Source organism: Martes martes, assembly GCF_963455335.1.
Source record: "Martes martes genome assembly, chromosome: 14".
NCBI lineage: Eukaryota > Metazoa > Chordata > Mammalia > Carnivora > Mustelidae > Martes > Martes martes.
In genome coordinates this window covers 77865695-77883122 of record NC_137902.1, presented here as the reverse complement: position 1 = coordinate 77883122, position 17428 = coordinate 77865695, and the positions used below count along the sequence as shown (strand labels likewise).

Genomic DNA, 17428 nt, shown 5'->3' with positions numbered 1-17428 from the left:
TCAGCCACCTGTTGACACGAGCTCTTTTCACAGAGGCTCTTGAATTAAAGTCCCTGATATTAATTTTCCCTGCTTTTCTGTGGCATGTTGTGTCTGAAGCAAAACAGGTTGTCTCATGAGAGGAGCCACCACAGAGAATATGAAAAATAGGAGAAAGTGGGAGATGCAAAGTTGGTAGCTTTGTCCCATAATTTATCCACAGAGCAGGAAAGCATCCTTTTTTTTTTCAGTGAAGCATGCTTTTTATTTTTTCAGTGAAGCGTACTTTTGAATTAAAAAAAAAAAAAAAGAGGAATCCAGAGGTAGTAAGATTATGGTATAAACCCATTTAGTATCAGGTGGTGATTACAGGGCTCGAAACCATGTGCTTCCACATGCCCAGAGAGGCTGGGGGGATCTCTGTGTTAGATCCTGAAGTAGGATTTGAGAACATTAAGCTGTAGTTCCTCTGTCTTCACTTAGGACGGTGACTTCTGGGAAAGGTGTGTGTCTTCTCTCCACACTGTTACCTGTAAGAGGAGGACGGTGTGTTCAGTGTTGTTACCTAGCATGGTTGGGGAATCAGAGCTGACCTTAAGGTTCCTATGTCAGTCAGAAGCCAGTGACTATATCCCTCCTATGGAGTCTCAGTTTTCAGAAAAGTAGCACAGAGCAGAGTACTCTCCTTTGAAAACAAGGCTATTCTGGATGTTATTAAATCTTTTTTTTTTTCTTTTTCATTCAGAAGCCCCTTCAGGGACCCGTAGGGCTCAGTCTAATCACGGAACACTGGCTAATCTTTTGTATACACATGCTGATGATGAGTGCACTGTGATTAACAAAATGTCAGATAACAGTTGTTTGTTCTGGAACCCGTGTTGCCATCTTTGGAGAGAATTTTTCGTATTTATCCGTGATAACGCTTCTCTATTTAACTTCTGTCCAGAGAACTGAGAAATTGCTAGAAACCATTGATCAGCTTCACCTGGAGTTTGCCAAGCGAGCGGCTCCTTTCAACAACTGGATGGAGGGCGCCATGGAGGACCTGCAGGACATGTTCATCGTCCACAGCATTGAGGAAATCCAGGTACCTGAGCCCCCAGCCCCCTGCCCGTACTGCGCTCGAGAGGAAGTGTCATTTTAAAAACGTAGAATTCTTTTGTTTTGTTTCTTACTAAGAAAAATGTAGCTAGGAAGCCCAAATAACCCTCAGACCCTTAGCTTAAAAATGTGTGTACTAGGGATGCCTGGGTGGCTCAGTTGGTTAAGCAGCTGCCTTCGGCTCAGGTCATGATCCCAGCGTCCTGGGATAGAGTCCCACATCGGGCTCCTTGCTCAGCAGGGAGCCTGCTTCTCCCTCTGCCTGCCACTTTGTCTGCTTGTGCTCACTCTCGCTCCTCTCTCTCTCTCTGATAAATAAATAAATCTTTAAAAAAAAAAAAATGTGTGTACTAGGCTTGGCTGCGATGGAAAAATTAACATCATCCGACAACGGTGAAGACATCTAAAAGGGCCTGTTCTTTAAAAAATTCTGTGGAATCCTTGAGCAACGTAGATATTTATGCCCTTGGATGGTATGCGTAGAAAGGTGTGAGTTTATTGGCTGCTGAGTTAAGGACCTTGCAAATAGATGCATATTACTGTTTTGTTGAGATCTATATAGTTTTGCTGGGTCAAAAACATAAGAAACCACAAAGCAGCACCTCCTATCTCCCATAACACCAGAATGTTCTGCTTCTGATTTCTTCCAGAACTTCAAAGTTGTGAGTAAGACTTCCGTAAGGAGTCACGTTAGGGAGGAGAGTTCCTCTCAAAGAGCCAATGCCTAGTCTACTGAGAGGCCAGTGTACAATGAATTTGATGTACAGTGGAATTTTCAGGGAAAATACTTCTTAATTCTTCTTTCTGTAAAATAGGTAAATCATCAGGAAAAAATCCAAATATGAAGGAAGGCTGAAGGTTGGAATTCGAACCACACCTCCCTGCCAAGGAACATTCTAGAAGGGTTTACACCTGGGTGTAGGGGGGAAGAAATTACTTTGTTGAACATTGCATGTTTTTGTGTGTGCATTCTTAAGCAGAGGTTAGCAACCTAAAATCATTTATTTTTGGGACGAGTGAGACTTCTGAGTTTGCTGTGGAAGCCATACCTAATGCCTGATGTAGTTCCTTCCTTGGGTGTAAGGTCGATCTCTCTATTGCAGCCAGTCTCTTGCAGTGACTAAAGTGACTGTTAGCTGGGCACTGGAAAGTAGTTCGCCAGGCATCTACATAGACCAGAACCAAGGGGCTCCTGTCTTACACATTGGGGCCAAAGGATAGGTTTGATAAATGGAGATTTTTAAAGCCTTAGGGGGAAAGAGTTGGTTTTCATGGCCTTCTCCTTTTGAGAAGTAGGGATGTATTTCCTGGTGGTCTTTAAGTATAAAGGCAGGAAATGGTAGGTTCTTTTGTTGGACTACAAAGGTAACATGTTAGAAAGGGCAGCTGAGTTCTGTTTGTCAGTGGAGAGTAAGACACCAACAGTAGTTGGGGATCAAAAATTATGAAAGCAAGCATTTTTTTAAAAAAAAAGGAAACAGTTACTTTTTTTTTTTTTAAGATTTTGGATTCATAGCCATTAATTAGTCATCATGGTTATCTTTTTTTCCATTTCCAAGGAACCTGACTTTTGTCCACCAAACCACTTTATGAAAACATCCAGAATTTGTTTTCCCTGCACAGATTCCTGCCCTTAAAGAAGGCATACATACGTGTGTAGAAGGGAACGTCAAAACCTGTAGAATTCACACGACAGTAAAGTTCTCCCCACTTCTGTCTCTGGGTTAGAGTCTGATCACTGCTCACGAGCAGTTCAAGGCAACGCTGCCGGAGGCGGACGGCGAGCGGCAGTCCATCATGGCCATCCAGAACGAGGTGGAAAAGGTGATCCAGAGCTACAACATCAGAATCAGCTCCAGCAATCCCTACAGCACTGTCACCATGGACGAGCTCCGGGCCAAGTGGGACAAGGTGGGTGACCGATGCGGGCGTTCCCGAAGCCGAGGCTGAGGGCAGAGGTAAATACTTGGGGAACTAGAGTGACTGATCTGCACGACGATCAGGGTTTCCGTTCACCCCAGCTTTCACAGCGTTGGAATCGGAAACCTCTCATGGAGCAGATAGAAGGGAGCTCTGAGGTGTGGTACAACACGAGAGACTTTCATGGGCAGAGGGGAGCGGGAGCGAGGAAGTCATACTAGGCAAACAAATCCAGTTGGTTATTGCGAGGCTGCTTTCCTTCAGGGGGTGGCAGGTCTCTGTCAGGCAGGTTATCTCAATGCGCTGATCGGGCGACTGACTGTTGATTGCATTCCTGGGTGAATGGGAACTGGAACTGAGTCTTGGGTAGGTGACATGGGACTTAGCCTGAGCGTCTCCATCGGGAGACTGTTGTCTTGTTTTTAACAGATGAAATATGTTAGACTCTTAAGTGCCACTGGGCAGCCTCTGATCTGTAAGGAGAGAAAGTAGAGGGACATTTGGGTGGCTCAGTCGGTTAAGTAGCTGCCTTTGGCTCAGGTCATGATCCCAGGGTCCTGGGATGGAGTCCCACATCAGGCTCCTTGCTAAGCAGGGAGACTGCTTCTCCCTTTGCCCCTCTCCCTGCTTGGGCTCTTTCCCTCTCTCTCTGACAAGTAAATAAAATCTAAAAAAAAAAAAAAAAATAAGTAGAAATATTTTTCCTTAAGGAAGATCTTATAAAATGTTGGCAAAATCAGTAGAGGTTATGAGACTAATACCATAAGGGAAACTATTTTTAAAACTCCCACTGAAAATTTGGTGCTCAAGCCTGTCTATAGTACGTACTCCATTAAAGAATTTTTAGAATATGGGATAAGACACTTTCCAAATGTGTGTGAATTTTAAATGCAGAAAAATTGCCTAGAAAACAGGGGAACTCAAGGACTCCTGCTGACGTGCTGCGTTTTAGATTTTGGGAAACTGTCCACAGATTTAATTATAGTCCACATGGGATCATTTGAGCGTTTTTTGTCTCGTCCTTAAGAAAAAATTTATCCTCATGGCTTGAATTTGAGCACAGTTATCTCTAAATGCTACTACAGAGTCCCTCAGTAGTCAGTCCACCAGGTGGATCTGAGGTGGCTTGCTGTGAAAACTCACGCGCAACAATTGTTCAGTTATCAACAGTGCAGAAGGGCAGAAGACCAGGTCTGGGGAGGAGAGAGGGTTTCTGAGAGTCAGGACCGACGGACTGCATTTGAACTTCAGACTTAGCTCAGGCCTTCTGACAGCCGTTGTGGAAACAAACATGTTGAGCTAAGTCTTCCTCCTGAAGAAAAGGGAAATGGGTCCTTTCTTAAAGTGGGACAAACATTTCTCCCAGCATGAAGTTGAAGAGTAGTGTGGGCACGTGGATTTTTGTGAAAGGGACATTATGAACAATGACGTCTGTAGGAGCAGTTTTGCAGAAAACGCAAAAAAGAGGTTTGGAATAGTTTCTTTGTCTGTGGATTCAAAGGGAACTCAGGCAGGGCATGAAACTGTAAATCACAGGGTACAAACGGAATGAGAGAGGTGTAGGCTGGTGCAACGCTGTCCTGTGATCCCATGTTAGATAGGAGTTGAACTCAGAACCTAAGCAGGGATCCTTAACTTTTTTGTGTCTTGGATCCTTCCGGCAGTCTGGGGGAGCCCGTGGGTCCCTTCAGATAACTGTATTTATAAATTCCTAAAAACGTTTAAGGTGGCAACAGAAACAAATGATGTTAAAATATAGCCATTAAAATGTTTTTTAAAAGCTGCCGTATGGTAATGGCTGTGCTCCTGCACAGACACATTTTAAACCAGGTCTAGCAGCAGATCTGGTCATTTCAAAGCAGGGATGAGTGTGCATGCTATTTTGAGAGGCAGGCAGTAACTCCTGTTACATGAGACTGTCTGTGATTTTTACTGTGATCTAGTCGCAGCACGGCTAAATATGACTGGATTTGCTGCCCACATTCATAATCGAAGGAAATGCTAACTTTCAGTTAGAGAGCATGAAGATAAAGATGTCAGCTTTCCCTCACTCAAGTTCGCAAATCCTCTGCGCTTTGGACTGGGCCCCTGAAACACCTCCCCATCCCCCCCACCCCACCCCACTCCTGGCTGCAGGGACCTCCTTGTCTGTAATACAGACACACTCCGTCTTTCCACTGCGTGGCTGCCAGGACTAGACCCAGCTCTCCCTTAGTTCCTGTAGCAGGGGCACCCGGTCTCCCTACTTCCCCTTCCCCCCACCCTCCCTCCGTTCCCACCCCTACACTTTGGACCGTAGACACAAATCTTGGTCACACCCCTACAGGATGCAGGCTGGCCCCTAATCCCTGTGCCCTTGGTCCCTGACAGGTGAAGCAGCTTGTGCCCATCCGGGATCAGTCCCTGCAGGAGGAGCTGGCCCGCCAGCATGCCAATGAGCGTCTGCGGCGCCAGTTTGCCGCACAGGCCAACGCCATCGGGCCGTGGATCCAGAACAAGATGGAGGTAGGGTGGCGCCTTTCCAAAGAGCTTCTTGCAGCCCTTGAAACGAGCCCCTGTGTTGACCTAACAGTGACACCTCTTCTGCTTATCTGCTTGTCGTCCCGCTCGGTGCTGTGGGGGCCCTTCATGTCGCACCAGGCTTTACTCCTTTGGGCCCCTGAGCTCGTGTAGCCTGCAGGCCTCAGTGCGGTGCGTGGGGGCCCCACCGAAAATAGCGATGAGGCCGTTCTTGCTGCCGTCTGTTCATTTGGACATTAAAAAGGATGTCGGGGCTCTTTCTTGGTGTTTAGTCTCTGTGGGACCTAGATTTTAAACCCTCCGTCCCTAAGGAGGACATGGGAAGAGTCACAAATGCTTTGCATTTTCAGAACATTTAAGGAAAAGTGATCCTGGAATGGCATTGATTTCTGGGTTCATTTTATCACTGAGAACAGCCACGAGATACCTGTTGCCCTTCTTGTGTTTCTCCCAACCTCCCTTTTGGTGCTAAAATGTTACCTTTTTCCCTAACGGGAGAAGCTGTAGAAATATGGAGTTCTTTTGACCCTCCAGTGGTCTTCAGTCTGTCGGGCAGCTTCTCTCCTGCAGGACCCCCCCAGCCTCCTCCAGAACAGGGCAGCTCTGACCCCAGGGAGCTTCCATCCGCAGCCAAAGAAGAAACGACTCCTCTCTTACCCCTCTTCTTGCTTTGCGATTTTGGATCTCGGTTGATTCCCACCTCCCCCACCCCGCCGCCACCCCACCTAGATGAACTAGAGCTAGAGCTGCTGTCCCGCCATGGGACTGCTGTTTCCCACCACCCTGCAGAAAATCTGGGGACTCTGGCGGCTGCCGCACGCGGGCGTGGCCTCGGCGGCCGATCTGCGGATCCCGACTCGCACACGGCGGCCCCAGAGGCCGGCTCACCGGTTTGCCTCCCTCTGCTTGCCCCGTCAGGAGATTGCCCGCAGCTCCGTCCAGATCACGGGGGCCCTGGAAGACCAGATGAACCAGCTGAAGCAGTACGAGCACAACATCATCAACTATAAGAACAACATCGACAAGCTGGAGGGAGACCATCAGCTCATCCAGGAGGCGCTGGTCTTCGACAACAAGCACACCAACTACACCATGGAGGTACACGGGCTTGAGGCTTTGCGTCCCGTTGTGACCGTGTCACCGCCTCTCGGGGTGCCCCCCCCACTTGTCTCTGTTCCGGTGGGAGGTGCTTCCCTGTGGAAGTGAGGGATCTTCAAGCCTTCCCTGTCCCTCCATGTGGAAAAGCTCCGTGAACTGTTTCAGGAGCTGTGGAAGTGTTGGTTTTCACCATCCTTGTCCTCGTTAGCAAAACGGTGAAGCCATTGCGCTACTTGGAGAGTAACTAAAGGTTCCTGGTTCTACCAGTCTGGCCCCGTTTGCTCCCCTGGGAGCCAGCAGGTGTAACCCTGGGCCCATCCTGCTAGTTGGTAAACGGAAAGCTATTTTGAGCGACAGATAGACTCTCCATTGTGCATTTTATTTAGAAAGTGCCGCTTCCCGCTGTTAGAACCCTGAGCGCTTCCTACTACAAAATCTTAGGAAGAGTAAAAAATTAGAATGAGAAAAATGCAGATAATAATAGAGTTGGGTAAGCCTTACTTCTTACTTACCTCCCTCTGGGTCTAAGCCCTCCGGTTAGGAAAACCAAGAGGGCAAGATGGATGGGCCGGATGGACCCAGAGCTGACCGTTTCCCTTTCCCTCCGGTAGCACATTCGTGTCGGGTGGGAGGTGCTGCTGACAACCATCGCCAGAACCATCAATGAGGTGGAGACCCAGATCCTGACGAGAGACGCGAAGGGCATCACTCAGGAGCAGATGAATGAGTTCAGGGCCTCCTTCAACCACTTCGACCGGGTACGTCTCCCCCGACTTGCTCGGAAGGCAGCACTGGGGATGTGAAAATGCACTGGAAATCCTATTCATGCTCTTAGCGCAAGTCTTATTGCCCTGTGAACGTTACAGGGAAACAGGATGATGAACGCCAAGGGAAACCGCCACCAAACACAGTGCTAGGCCCTGATGTTGTGCCCCAGGACTCGAGCTGGAGGTTTGCGGGCGGCTTTCTGCAGGTGGCCCGATGGGTGCCTTTGTAGTCGATGGCAAAGCCAGATTTGTTCGAAGGAAAAGTCTGTCCCAGATGCAGTGTGGTTGTTGGACTTAGATCTTTTCTAAGGATTTAAATATGAAACCCTGAGGTACATTTCCCAAGTATTTAGGTGAAACCGCCAATGAAAACTTAACCTACTCTTTTGACATACAAAACCTATTTTTTTTAATTAATAAAATGGACTCATGACAGGTTTTAAGGAAAATGCACCAATGGAATGATGACCGTTTTTTTGATAAAGGCATATATATAAAAAGGTGCTGCTTTTAAAATACTTCCTGGGGGATCGCTTCTCAGCCTTTTGGCTAAGATCAAGTGTAAAATACTTCCTGGGATTTTGATTTGAATCACATTGAGTAAAACCAATCCTTTATACGAAAATTCCCAGTTTGCTTATCATATGGCTAAAAGTGACTTCTAAGGCCACATATCATTTGCTAAAGATCCCTAGAAAAGGGTATTTCATTACTCTGTATGGGACGGCTGGTTATGGTTTATAGTCATCAGTAAACAGTTCTCAACATGCCTCTGGGCAGGGAGCCTGGGTGGTTCTGTGGGTTGAGTGCCGACTCTCAGTTTCAGCTCACGTCATGATCTCAGGTCGTGAGATCGAGCCCTGTGTCAGGCTTGTGCTGGGCATGGAGCCTGCTTGAGATTCTCTGCCCCTCCTCACTGCCCCCCACAATCTAAAAAACAAGTCTCTGGGCTACGCAGCCAGGTTCAGACCCGATAGAGAATTCAGATTATAGACCTCTGTTGGGGGCCCGAGGTGTCATCAAGAATGGGCACAGCTATTTGAATCCAAGACAATGAGATTGTAGAGGAGGACAACGCAGAACCTGCCAAGTTAAAAAAAAATGCATTTAAATATTAAGCAGTATATGTTTGGGGGGGGGAAATGAAGTGTGCTTGAGGTCGTGGAGACAGGTGTCAGGGATGCGGATTCATTTCGAGTCATCTTCTATTGAATAGTGAGGGTGTGAATGGCAGAGGGCACAGCAGACGTGCCCTGAGGGGCTCTTACTGGAGCTTTCAGAGTGGAGACCTCCCACGACCCACTGTGGCTGTTGGCTGCCTTAGCAAGGTCGACCCGAGGGTCGGAGGTGGGGAGAGGAAGTGACCAGAGGGTCTTAGCACAGCGTGCACATCCCTTGCGTCTGGGGTTTTGTGTTGATGCCTCGGTTTCTGGAGAGTTGGGGTTGCCGTTTGTTCTGACGTGGCCTTTTCTCAGCTGTGGTAGCTGTCATCTGTGTGGGCCTTCCTGCTTGCTGCTCTGGGCAGACCCCTGTGGTGTTTGTGGGGGGAGGCCGTGATGCCTGGAGGGGTCACGCCATCCTGGCCCACGGGCCTGGGAGTGCTTGTGGGGTCCCTGAGCCTGAGTTCTAGGAGTGCTGTTGTTAAGGGGGACCTCCACAAGTGAGGACCCCTTGGGGCCACGAGAGCATGATGGTTTCTCGGAGCACTTGGGGCTGTGTCATCCGTACATGGCAGTAGTTGGTTCCCGACTGGGTCATTCTGGCTCTGGGTGGTTTTTTCCTGTGGTTGTCATGAATGTGTAGTCTCCTATCACTTTTGCCTGGTGGTTATCCCCCCTACTCCTCCTTCCCTTCTAAGAAACTATTTCCTAATATCCTTGTGTTGGTTCCATCCCCTTATAAGTCGGGGGTGGCCTTTCCCATCTCCTCGGCAAGGCTCCACGGGGCCTTTCTCTTACCAGATTCTGTCCTGTTCACTTCACTTGTTTGCTTTGTCCCTAATTTTCCAAGTCTCTGTTCTTTATATTTGTCGGCAGAGGAAGAACGGCCTGATGGATCACGAGGATTTCAGAGCCTGCTTGATTTCCATGGGTTATGATTTGGTAAGACAAAAGTTAACATTTTACAAGGATTGGCTATTTTCTTAGCCAATGTGTGATCGCACATGTGGGATCGGTTCACTTTCATTGTATAGGGTGATCTTTCCGAAGGTTTGCTTGCTGCTGTATAAAAATCATTTCACAGAACCAGAACATAATATATATTGTTATTCATAATCAGTCAGATTTTTATTTTTCCTAGTGAAGGAAGGAAACATGAACTTTTTAAGACAACTTTATTGCAAACTGTAGTTCCCTCATACAGAGTGTATACACCTCAATGGCTTTTGGTAGCCTGATGATTTTCCAAGTTCTTTTCCCTCTAACTCTAATGTGTATTTGAACATGAGCTGCTTTGATTCTTTTCAGACCCTTAAAATAAAAATTATGAGGGCCATGTTCTGAACTGCCTTCTACTTAGCAGTTGGTTGTGGTCAGAGGAAAGGCCCAGCTCCCTTGCTCTCTTAGTTCCTCTCCCAGAAGTCCATTCAGGCCTGAGGGCTACAAGGACAGAGAGAGGAAGGAATTCAGACATCTGGGAGCTTCTGGCTTGACATTACAGCAACTTGTAACATCATTTGATGGCAGTAAACTTAAGTTACTTCTCTGGGGAATCTGTTCCAAAGACTGAAGGGAAATGCAGGGAATGTTTGAGTGCTCAAACCATGAGGAATTTGCATGTCAGGAGTGAAAGGACGGGAGAATGGCGCTGTTGAGGATTGTGTCCCGCTGAAATACCTGTTTCTTTGCAACCTTGCCTCAGGGCGAAGCTGAATTTGCACGCATCATGACCCTGGTGGATCCCAACGGACAAGGCACCGTCACCTTCCAGTCCTTCATCGACTTCATGACGAGAGAGACGGCCGACACTGACACCGCCGAGCAGGTCATTGCCTCCTTCCGGATCCTGGCTTCTGATAAGGTCTGCAGTGACAGATCTCCTTCTGCTTTTGTGGGAGCTCATGGCATTGTTCTAGTAAAGCAGGAAACAGCGTTGCCAAGTTAAAGCCACTTCGATATTAGTGTATTTTGAACCATGTCAGCATCGAATTCAGAAAGCTGCAAGTCAACCTAACAATGGCCCCCACAGAACAGAGAAAACATAGACATTCTGTTCCCAGCATTTGTGTGGGCCTCTCAGGGAGTTTGACAGAAGGAACCCAGTGCATATTTTATAGAGTTTTTTGTGTATGTTTCACTGGGTAAACTCCATTTTACATTCTGGGTCAGGAGATATGACTCAGAAAGAAGAAACTGCACAATTCAGATACTGTGAAACTGGGAACCTTTTCTTAAGGATCGGTGACCCTGACTTTAGGCCCGACCCTGGAGGCCAAGTTAAATATAGCCATTCAGTCCTTTAAACTATTGGCAAGCTTTGCATTACCTATAGCCTAGAAATTAAGTAGGAGTTTAATGGAAAGTTCAGAATTTTTGACTCTCATTCCCTGAACAATAACAATATCTTAGTAGGTATAAATTAAGTGTGGAATAGGTTTCCTTTACTCTGTGTTCTGGCTGAGAGGGAGGAGGAATTTAGCATGTGAAAACATCAGAGCCATGTTTATTACCTTAAACATCAGACAAGATATCCTGACAACAATAACGTTTGTTTTAAAATTAATCCCATGTCCTGAGGATGTGGGTAGAGGGAGAGAGCCCATCGGATGAGGAGGTAATAAATCAAAACTCATCTAACTCACCCATCCCCCCCAAAACCCGTACTGTAAGTTACGCATATTTGCTATTTATTTATTTTGCCTCTTACCTAGCCAGTCTGTTTTATTAAAATTAGCCCGTTTCCTCTTGGACATTTGACCTTTAAGAAAACACATACATCCCATTATTAAATGTCAATTTTATTTTGCTTTAGAGAGAGGTTTTCTCCAGTGGCAAAATTAGCTTTTTAATAAACTGAGTAGAAAAACGACTCCATTTTCTAAAAACATGTATTACATACATTAAAAAAAAAAAGTTGATCATGTTAACTGTCCCCACATTCTCATCAGCATATGGTATAAACCAACTATCCCTTTATCTTTCCAGTATGATTCTTAGGTCATAGTGTTTTTTACTTGCATGGTGGCTCAGTTTGAGAAATACAGATGCTGGTCCTCCCTCTGCCTTTATGAAGCCCATTAAATGTCCCGTGGGCTCCAAGAGCAATCACCTTGCAGCTTGGCTCTTAGCAGGGAAACGCAGCCTTGTGTGGGTCCTCGGCTCCCATGCCCGTTGGACCCCCTGCCTGTCCCCCTTTATTTAGACTAAACAAACGCAAGCCATGTGTAAGTATGAAAACCACGTATATTGCCACGTGGTCTGCAGTTGAGCTTACAAACCCTCGTGTGTGTCTTTCCCAGCCGTACATCCTGGCGGAGGAGCTGCGCCGAGAGCTGCCCCCGGATCAGGCCCAGTACTGCATCAAGAGGATGCCCGCCTACTCAGGCCCGGGCAGCGTGCCCGGCGCCCTGGATTACACCGCCTTCTCCTCTGCCCTGTACGGGGAGAGTGATCTGTGATGCCGGGGCTCTGTATCCACTGATCCCCTCAGAACGCAATAAAAGCTGAAGTCACAGTTGGTTTCCTGGAACCTTTGACAAGTGTTATTAAGTTAAGAGAGAGAGAGAAAATAGTTGACAGCTCTATAGTTTGCCAGCAGTGTGACACGGCCGAAAGGAAATTTCTCCAATTGTGCACGGGGTCATGTGTTTCATAAGTAGGTTTCTCTGTTTTTGGATTTGTAGGTGAGTACACAGAGATAAGCAGGTTTTCGTTTGTTTCTTTGATAAAACAGCGGATTACTCAGGTAGTGTGAAATTAGCTCTAGGGATGGAAGAAAAGTAAAAAAATGGGAAAATTGCAAAATACCCAAGATTCAAGAATAGGGGAAAAAATCACTAATTTGCTAAACGTTTGATACTTTAAAAATATTCTTCATGTTTGATATGTTGATGTGATTATCCCTAGCATGCTATGTTGGGGATATTAGTGTTTTACTTTCTTGCTTATCCAAAAATTAGGTATATTTGAATTTAGTATTGTCCAGGGAATAAAAACCAAGTACCCGAAAGGTCTTTAGTCCTGGAAACTTTTTAAGCGGAGATGAATGAATGAATGAATGAATGAGTCATCTATCATTTAGGATTATGTAGTCAGTTAGTGGGTTTCAATGCCTTATTTATCCTCCAGAGTAGGGACCTCCTGAGGAAATAGGAAAGTCAGCTTCATTGCCAGTGAGGAAGATAAAAGCACTAGATAAAATCAGTTTTTTAGGATTGTTTATTGATTCCAGGTCTCTGTGTTTTCTCTAGAGCTTGTTAGCTCAGGTTCTCTGTTATCACGTGCTCTGTTTTCATATAAACAAGTGTCTGTAGCGGCAGTTCTGAGAAGGGTCAGGTCAGAAACTGGGACCCTTATAGTTCTCCAGGAAGAACTTCTTTCTGCCTGTGGTTTGTGACCTGGTAAGGAGAAGGAGTTCATAGGAAACAGTAGGAAAGGCTTAATTCTCAGCAGGGGCAGAGGTAAGTTCTTTCCTAATTCATTTCCTAACTCATTTCATGTAGTAGGACTTACTAGATGTTTTTGCTAGCATGTGGGGTGCGTTCGCGCTGTGACTGGCTGTGAACCCCGACACGTCTGAGTCTGGCTCTGTCCGCATCTGAAGCCTCATCGCGGAGGACATCCTGTGTGCTCCCAGCATCCTCTAAGTCTTGTCAATGTTCATTCATTTTTCTGCTCCTGCTGCCGTAGACTGTAACCGCTCCCTCCGTTCTTCCATCTTGTTGACAGCTTGTAGAGAATAAAGCAGGAATTCTTTTTCTATCTTCGCCCTCAGTGATCAGGACAGGAATTCGAAACAAACAAAAACAGTTGCAAACAGCAGTTAAAGTGTTACTAGAAAAGGCAGTAAATGTTCTTCTTACCTACAGTCTGTTTCCTCATATTGTTATAGACTTCCAGCAACAGAAATGTGATATCTTCCATTCATAATGGCTTTGACTACACTGGCCCCTTTAGAACCGTCAACCTTTATAAGTTTAATTTAATGTGCTTCATTTTATGAAGGAGATGGTAGTTGGCGAATTCCTGAAATAACCGAGTCCATGAGTTTAATGCCAGACACTTCTGGGGTCATGGTTAGAGTGAACTCTGACTCCCTATTTTATTTCAAGCAGGTGCTATATTCCAGCCATAAACGTTACGGGAAAAGTAGAAAGTCCTTCTGCCTTTGAGGCAACTAGGGAGATATGTGGTGTTTTAGGATGGGAATAGTTAGCTCATCTACCTAAGCTCTAAATTTCTTTACAACATTCAGGCAAGAGAATGGATCAGCACTATATGCAAATAAACGAAGAAAAGTGAACTCTGAAAAACACTTAATAAACATGTTTATACTCTCATTTTAGAAAGTTATTTTTATTCCTGAAGCCGAATTATCCATTAAACTTCATTTGTAAAAGAAAAAGAATTCCTGTATTTTATTATTCCAAACAATAACCAGTTTCTTTGGTTAACCATAGTCTTCATCACTTAAAATTTCCGTCATATTTTAAAACTCTCAAAGGTGTTAGTATTTGTCCGCTTTGAAGAATCAGAGATGGGCTTGTGGGGAGGAGGGTGGATTTAAGGTTGACCCAGTTAGAGACGAGTGATGAGTGCACGGGGAAACTAAATGGATTAGGAAGGAATTTTTACCGAGGAGCTCGTCTCAGAAAGCACAGTAGGTGTTCTTGACAGTGCCAGAAGGTCTAGGTTAAGACCTGGACATCTGAATTTTTTTAAAAGCTCCACAGAGGAGTCTAATAGCCCCTAATTGAAAACTGCTGGATTAGGGGCTCCTGGCTGGCTCAGTCAGTAGAGCCTGCAACTCTGGAAGTTCGTTTCGGTCATGAGTTCGAGCCCCGTGTTGGGTGTAGAGGTTACTTAAAAATGAAATCTTAAAAAAGAGAAAGAATGATGAAAACCACTGGATTAGAGGAAACGGAAAGGATTGGCAGAATAAAAACTAAAAGAATTAGAGAGGCTCTTACTGGGAAGGTAAACAGGACAAATATGAATGATCAAATTCCGGCACCACCCAGTCAGTGACCTAGAAGTGTCAGGCAAGGACTTAGTTTGAGACAGGTGCATTTGGCTTAGTAGTCTCTCTTGCCGTGTACATGACTCAGTGTATGTTCTTGAATGAAGAGACTAGAAATGAGCTTCCTCTGGCTCTTGAGTGAAAGGACACAAATCTACACGACACAAAGTTAAAAACTTGGAGGTGAAGCTGCTAATGGTTACCAGAAGCTGACAAAAATTCACCCCCCTTTTCAATGGATTATTTGACAAGAAGGCATTGAGCGTGCCCAGCTGTGTCCTTGAGCTTTGTTAAATACCCAGCAGCCTGGGCAGTGGTTAAACTGTCCCGTCTGGGGCATTTTCATGTGTCCAATGGAACTAGCAGAGAAGGAGACAGGTTTTGTTTCCCTTATGCATTCATTAATAACTCCATACTTGAGAAACTGAAAGATCATCATTGTTCTGAAACTGGGAGCTTGGAGAGGGTTGTAAGTCGTCAGTGGGAACCTCTACCCAAGGTACGACGTGTCTCTACGGGACAAGATACCCGAGATGGAGAAAGATGAGCTGTGTAAACTACCTGTAAAGAGAAAACGAGTTTTTGAATACTCAGTGTGAACAATGGGATGGTGTTTCAGTCTGCATTTGTGTATAGTTTCAAAATTACCTAGGTGACCCATGCCCAAAGCCAAGATTGTTAGCCCTCATCAAAATCGCCTCCCTCATCAAAATTGCCTTACGGAGGCCTGGACCCCACCGGAGATCAGTTAGATCAGGATATTTTATTGCAATGGAGGTGGGAGAAGCCAGTCAACGGTACTAGTCATTCCCGTCCATCCATCTAGTGTACAGTTGAGGCTGAGCGCCCCGGCTTTTTCTGAGCCTCAGACTCCGTGGTCTGCTCCGGGACTGTTGCCAATGGGATCTGCAGACATATACGAGGAAATCCATGCATGAATAACAGTGAGTGCCCGTAGGGAACCAGCCTTCTCTCCGGCAACGTTTCCCACATACACCTCAGATACACCCGGATATCCCCAAGCATTATTTCCCAAATGTCCTTCTTTCTAACAACTGACTCGGTTGAGTGTTTCAGATGTTGGACAAGGTTCTTTGCTCTTCTCCGGTGGGGGCAAATCCGTCATCCCTCCAGGCCTGTCTCCTCCTTTGGGAGGCCTTCCCTAGACTAGTCCAATCTTCACAACATCCATCTCCTCTACTTCCAGACCTTGTTCTTGGCTCCTGCTTGGACGGTCTCACGCACTGCCCTGGGGTAGTGCTGTGCTGAGACGGCGAGGGCAAGGACGTGTCTTACCCGGGCATCCGTGAGCACAGGACCCGGCCTGGAGTGGGTAGTGAGCATTGAATGAACAGGTTTGCATGCTCATGGGGATTTGAGGGTGATTGACTAGCATGCACAGGAAGGAGAACAGATGGAAATCATCAGGCCCATGGCTGGGCTGGAGATGGTCAGGAAAGAATTCGAACTGATGAGTGAGTTAGAGCAGTGGACTTCCAGCAGGCAGACCCATGCACATGGAGATGTCCAAGCGCTTCGTGGAAATGGGCGCTTTAAACACATTTCTGGATCTTCGGCTTCCCGGATGCACTCCCTCCTAACGCCACAGGATCTCCTTTGTCACTTTTGCTTGTAGGACCACCCTTCCCCCACTTCTCTCAAGAAGAGCACACCCTTCACCCATTCTAAATCTGAGGTACACTGACCTAGGCTATAAAAATGTCCAGGGCTCTGGGGCACCTGGGTGGCTCAGTGGGTTAAGCCTCTGCCTTCAGCTCAGGTCATGATCTTGGGGTCCTGGGATCGAGCCCCGCATCGGGCTCTCTCTGCTCAGCAGGGACCTGCTTCGCCGTCTCTCTCTGCCTGCCTCTCTGCCCATTTGTGATCTCTCTCTCTGTCAAATAAATAAATAAAATCTTAAAAGGAAAAAATCTCCAGGGCTCCAAACAAAGGGATTATTGGAACTATTATTTGAATCCCTTAGTGGGGTCCTTGATCAAGTCACCACACTTCCAATCCTGAAACTTTCTACCCTTTCCGGTCTTATTCATTGTTCTGCTGAAGGTGAACTGTGGCACTAGGAATGGAACACACTGGCCCTTGTGGGGACATTCTGAAATCAGATGCATGTATTATAAAGTATTGGGGGCAGCAGTAATGCCTGTTTTCACTTTTCACCTTTTCCACTCCTCCATTATTGTCAAAAGAATGAATGACTCACGGGGGAAATTGGTGATGGAAAATCAGAGCATCCGAATGTTCGCCCCCAGTCTGAGGCTTACCCTTCATTTTTGGAGTAGTGTCTTTAGTGAACAAAATTTTAATTTTGATGACATCCAGTTTATTGTTTTATCTTATAATTTGGGATTTTTTCCATGTGTCCTGTTAAATCTTGGCTAAGTATAGGGTTACTAAGAATTTTTCTGTATTCTTCTAGAATTTTTGTAGTTTCTTTAAACATTTTATTTATTAGAGAGAGAGAGCATGAGCAGGGGGAGGGGGAGAGGCAGGGCGAAAGGGAGAAGCAGATCCCCTGCTGAGCAGCAAGTCCCGATACAGGGCTCCATCCCAGGACCCTGGGATGGTGACCTGAGCTGAAGGCAGACACTTAACCAACCGAGCCACCCAGGCACCCCTAGAATTTTTGTAATTTTAACCATTTAACCATTGGACATTCATTTAGAACTAAATTTTGTACTACAAAAAGTTACTTGGCAAAATGTAAAAAGACATATATAGATACACTCATGGGGAGCAAAGCAAATACAGGACCCATTTGCTTTTTTGGTCCTGTATTTAAGTACAAGCAATTTTTTCCAGCTACACTCGAGAATAATCCTTAGAAGGAGTTAGCTGGTTGGAAA

The 17428-nt window shown here is 46.0% G+C and overlaps 1 protein-coding gene across 1 annotated transcript in view; it reads left to right on the top strand.

Moving 5' to 3' along the window:
* ACTN2 (actinin alpha 2) overlaps positions 1 to 14409 on the top strand; it is a 67700-nt gene extending 53291 nt beyond the window's left edge. The window contains exons 14-21 of the mRNA XM_080822746.1: positions 926 to 1066; positions 2809 to 2991; positions 5371 to 5505; positions 6439 to 6618; positions 7230 to 7376; positions 9422 to 9487; positions 10248 to 10406; positions 11845 to 14409. Coding sequence (XP_080678872.1) covers positions 926 to 1066; positions 2809 to 2991; positions 5371 to 5505; positions 6439 to 6618; positions 7230 to 7376; positions 9422 to 9487; positions 10248 to 10406; positions 11845 to 12003 — 1170 coding nt within the window. The 3' untranslated portion in view covers positions 12004 to 14409. The remainder of the gene's footprint in view (positions 1 to 925; positions 1067 to 2808; positions 2992 to 5370; positions 5506 to 6438; positions 6619 to 7229; positions 7377 to 9421; positions 9488 to 10247; positions 10407 to 11844) is intronic.
* Positions 14410 to 17428: the final 3019 nt, after the last annotated feature.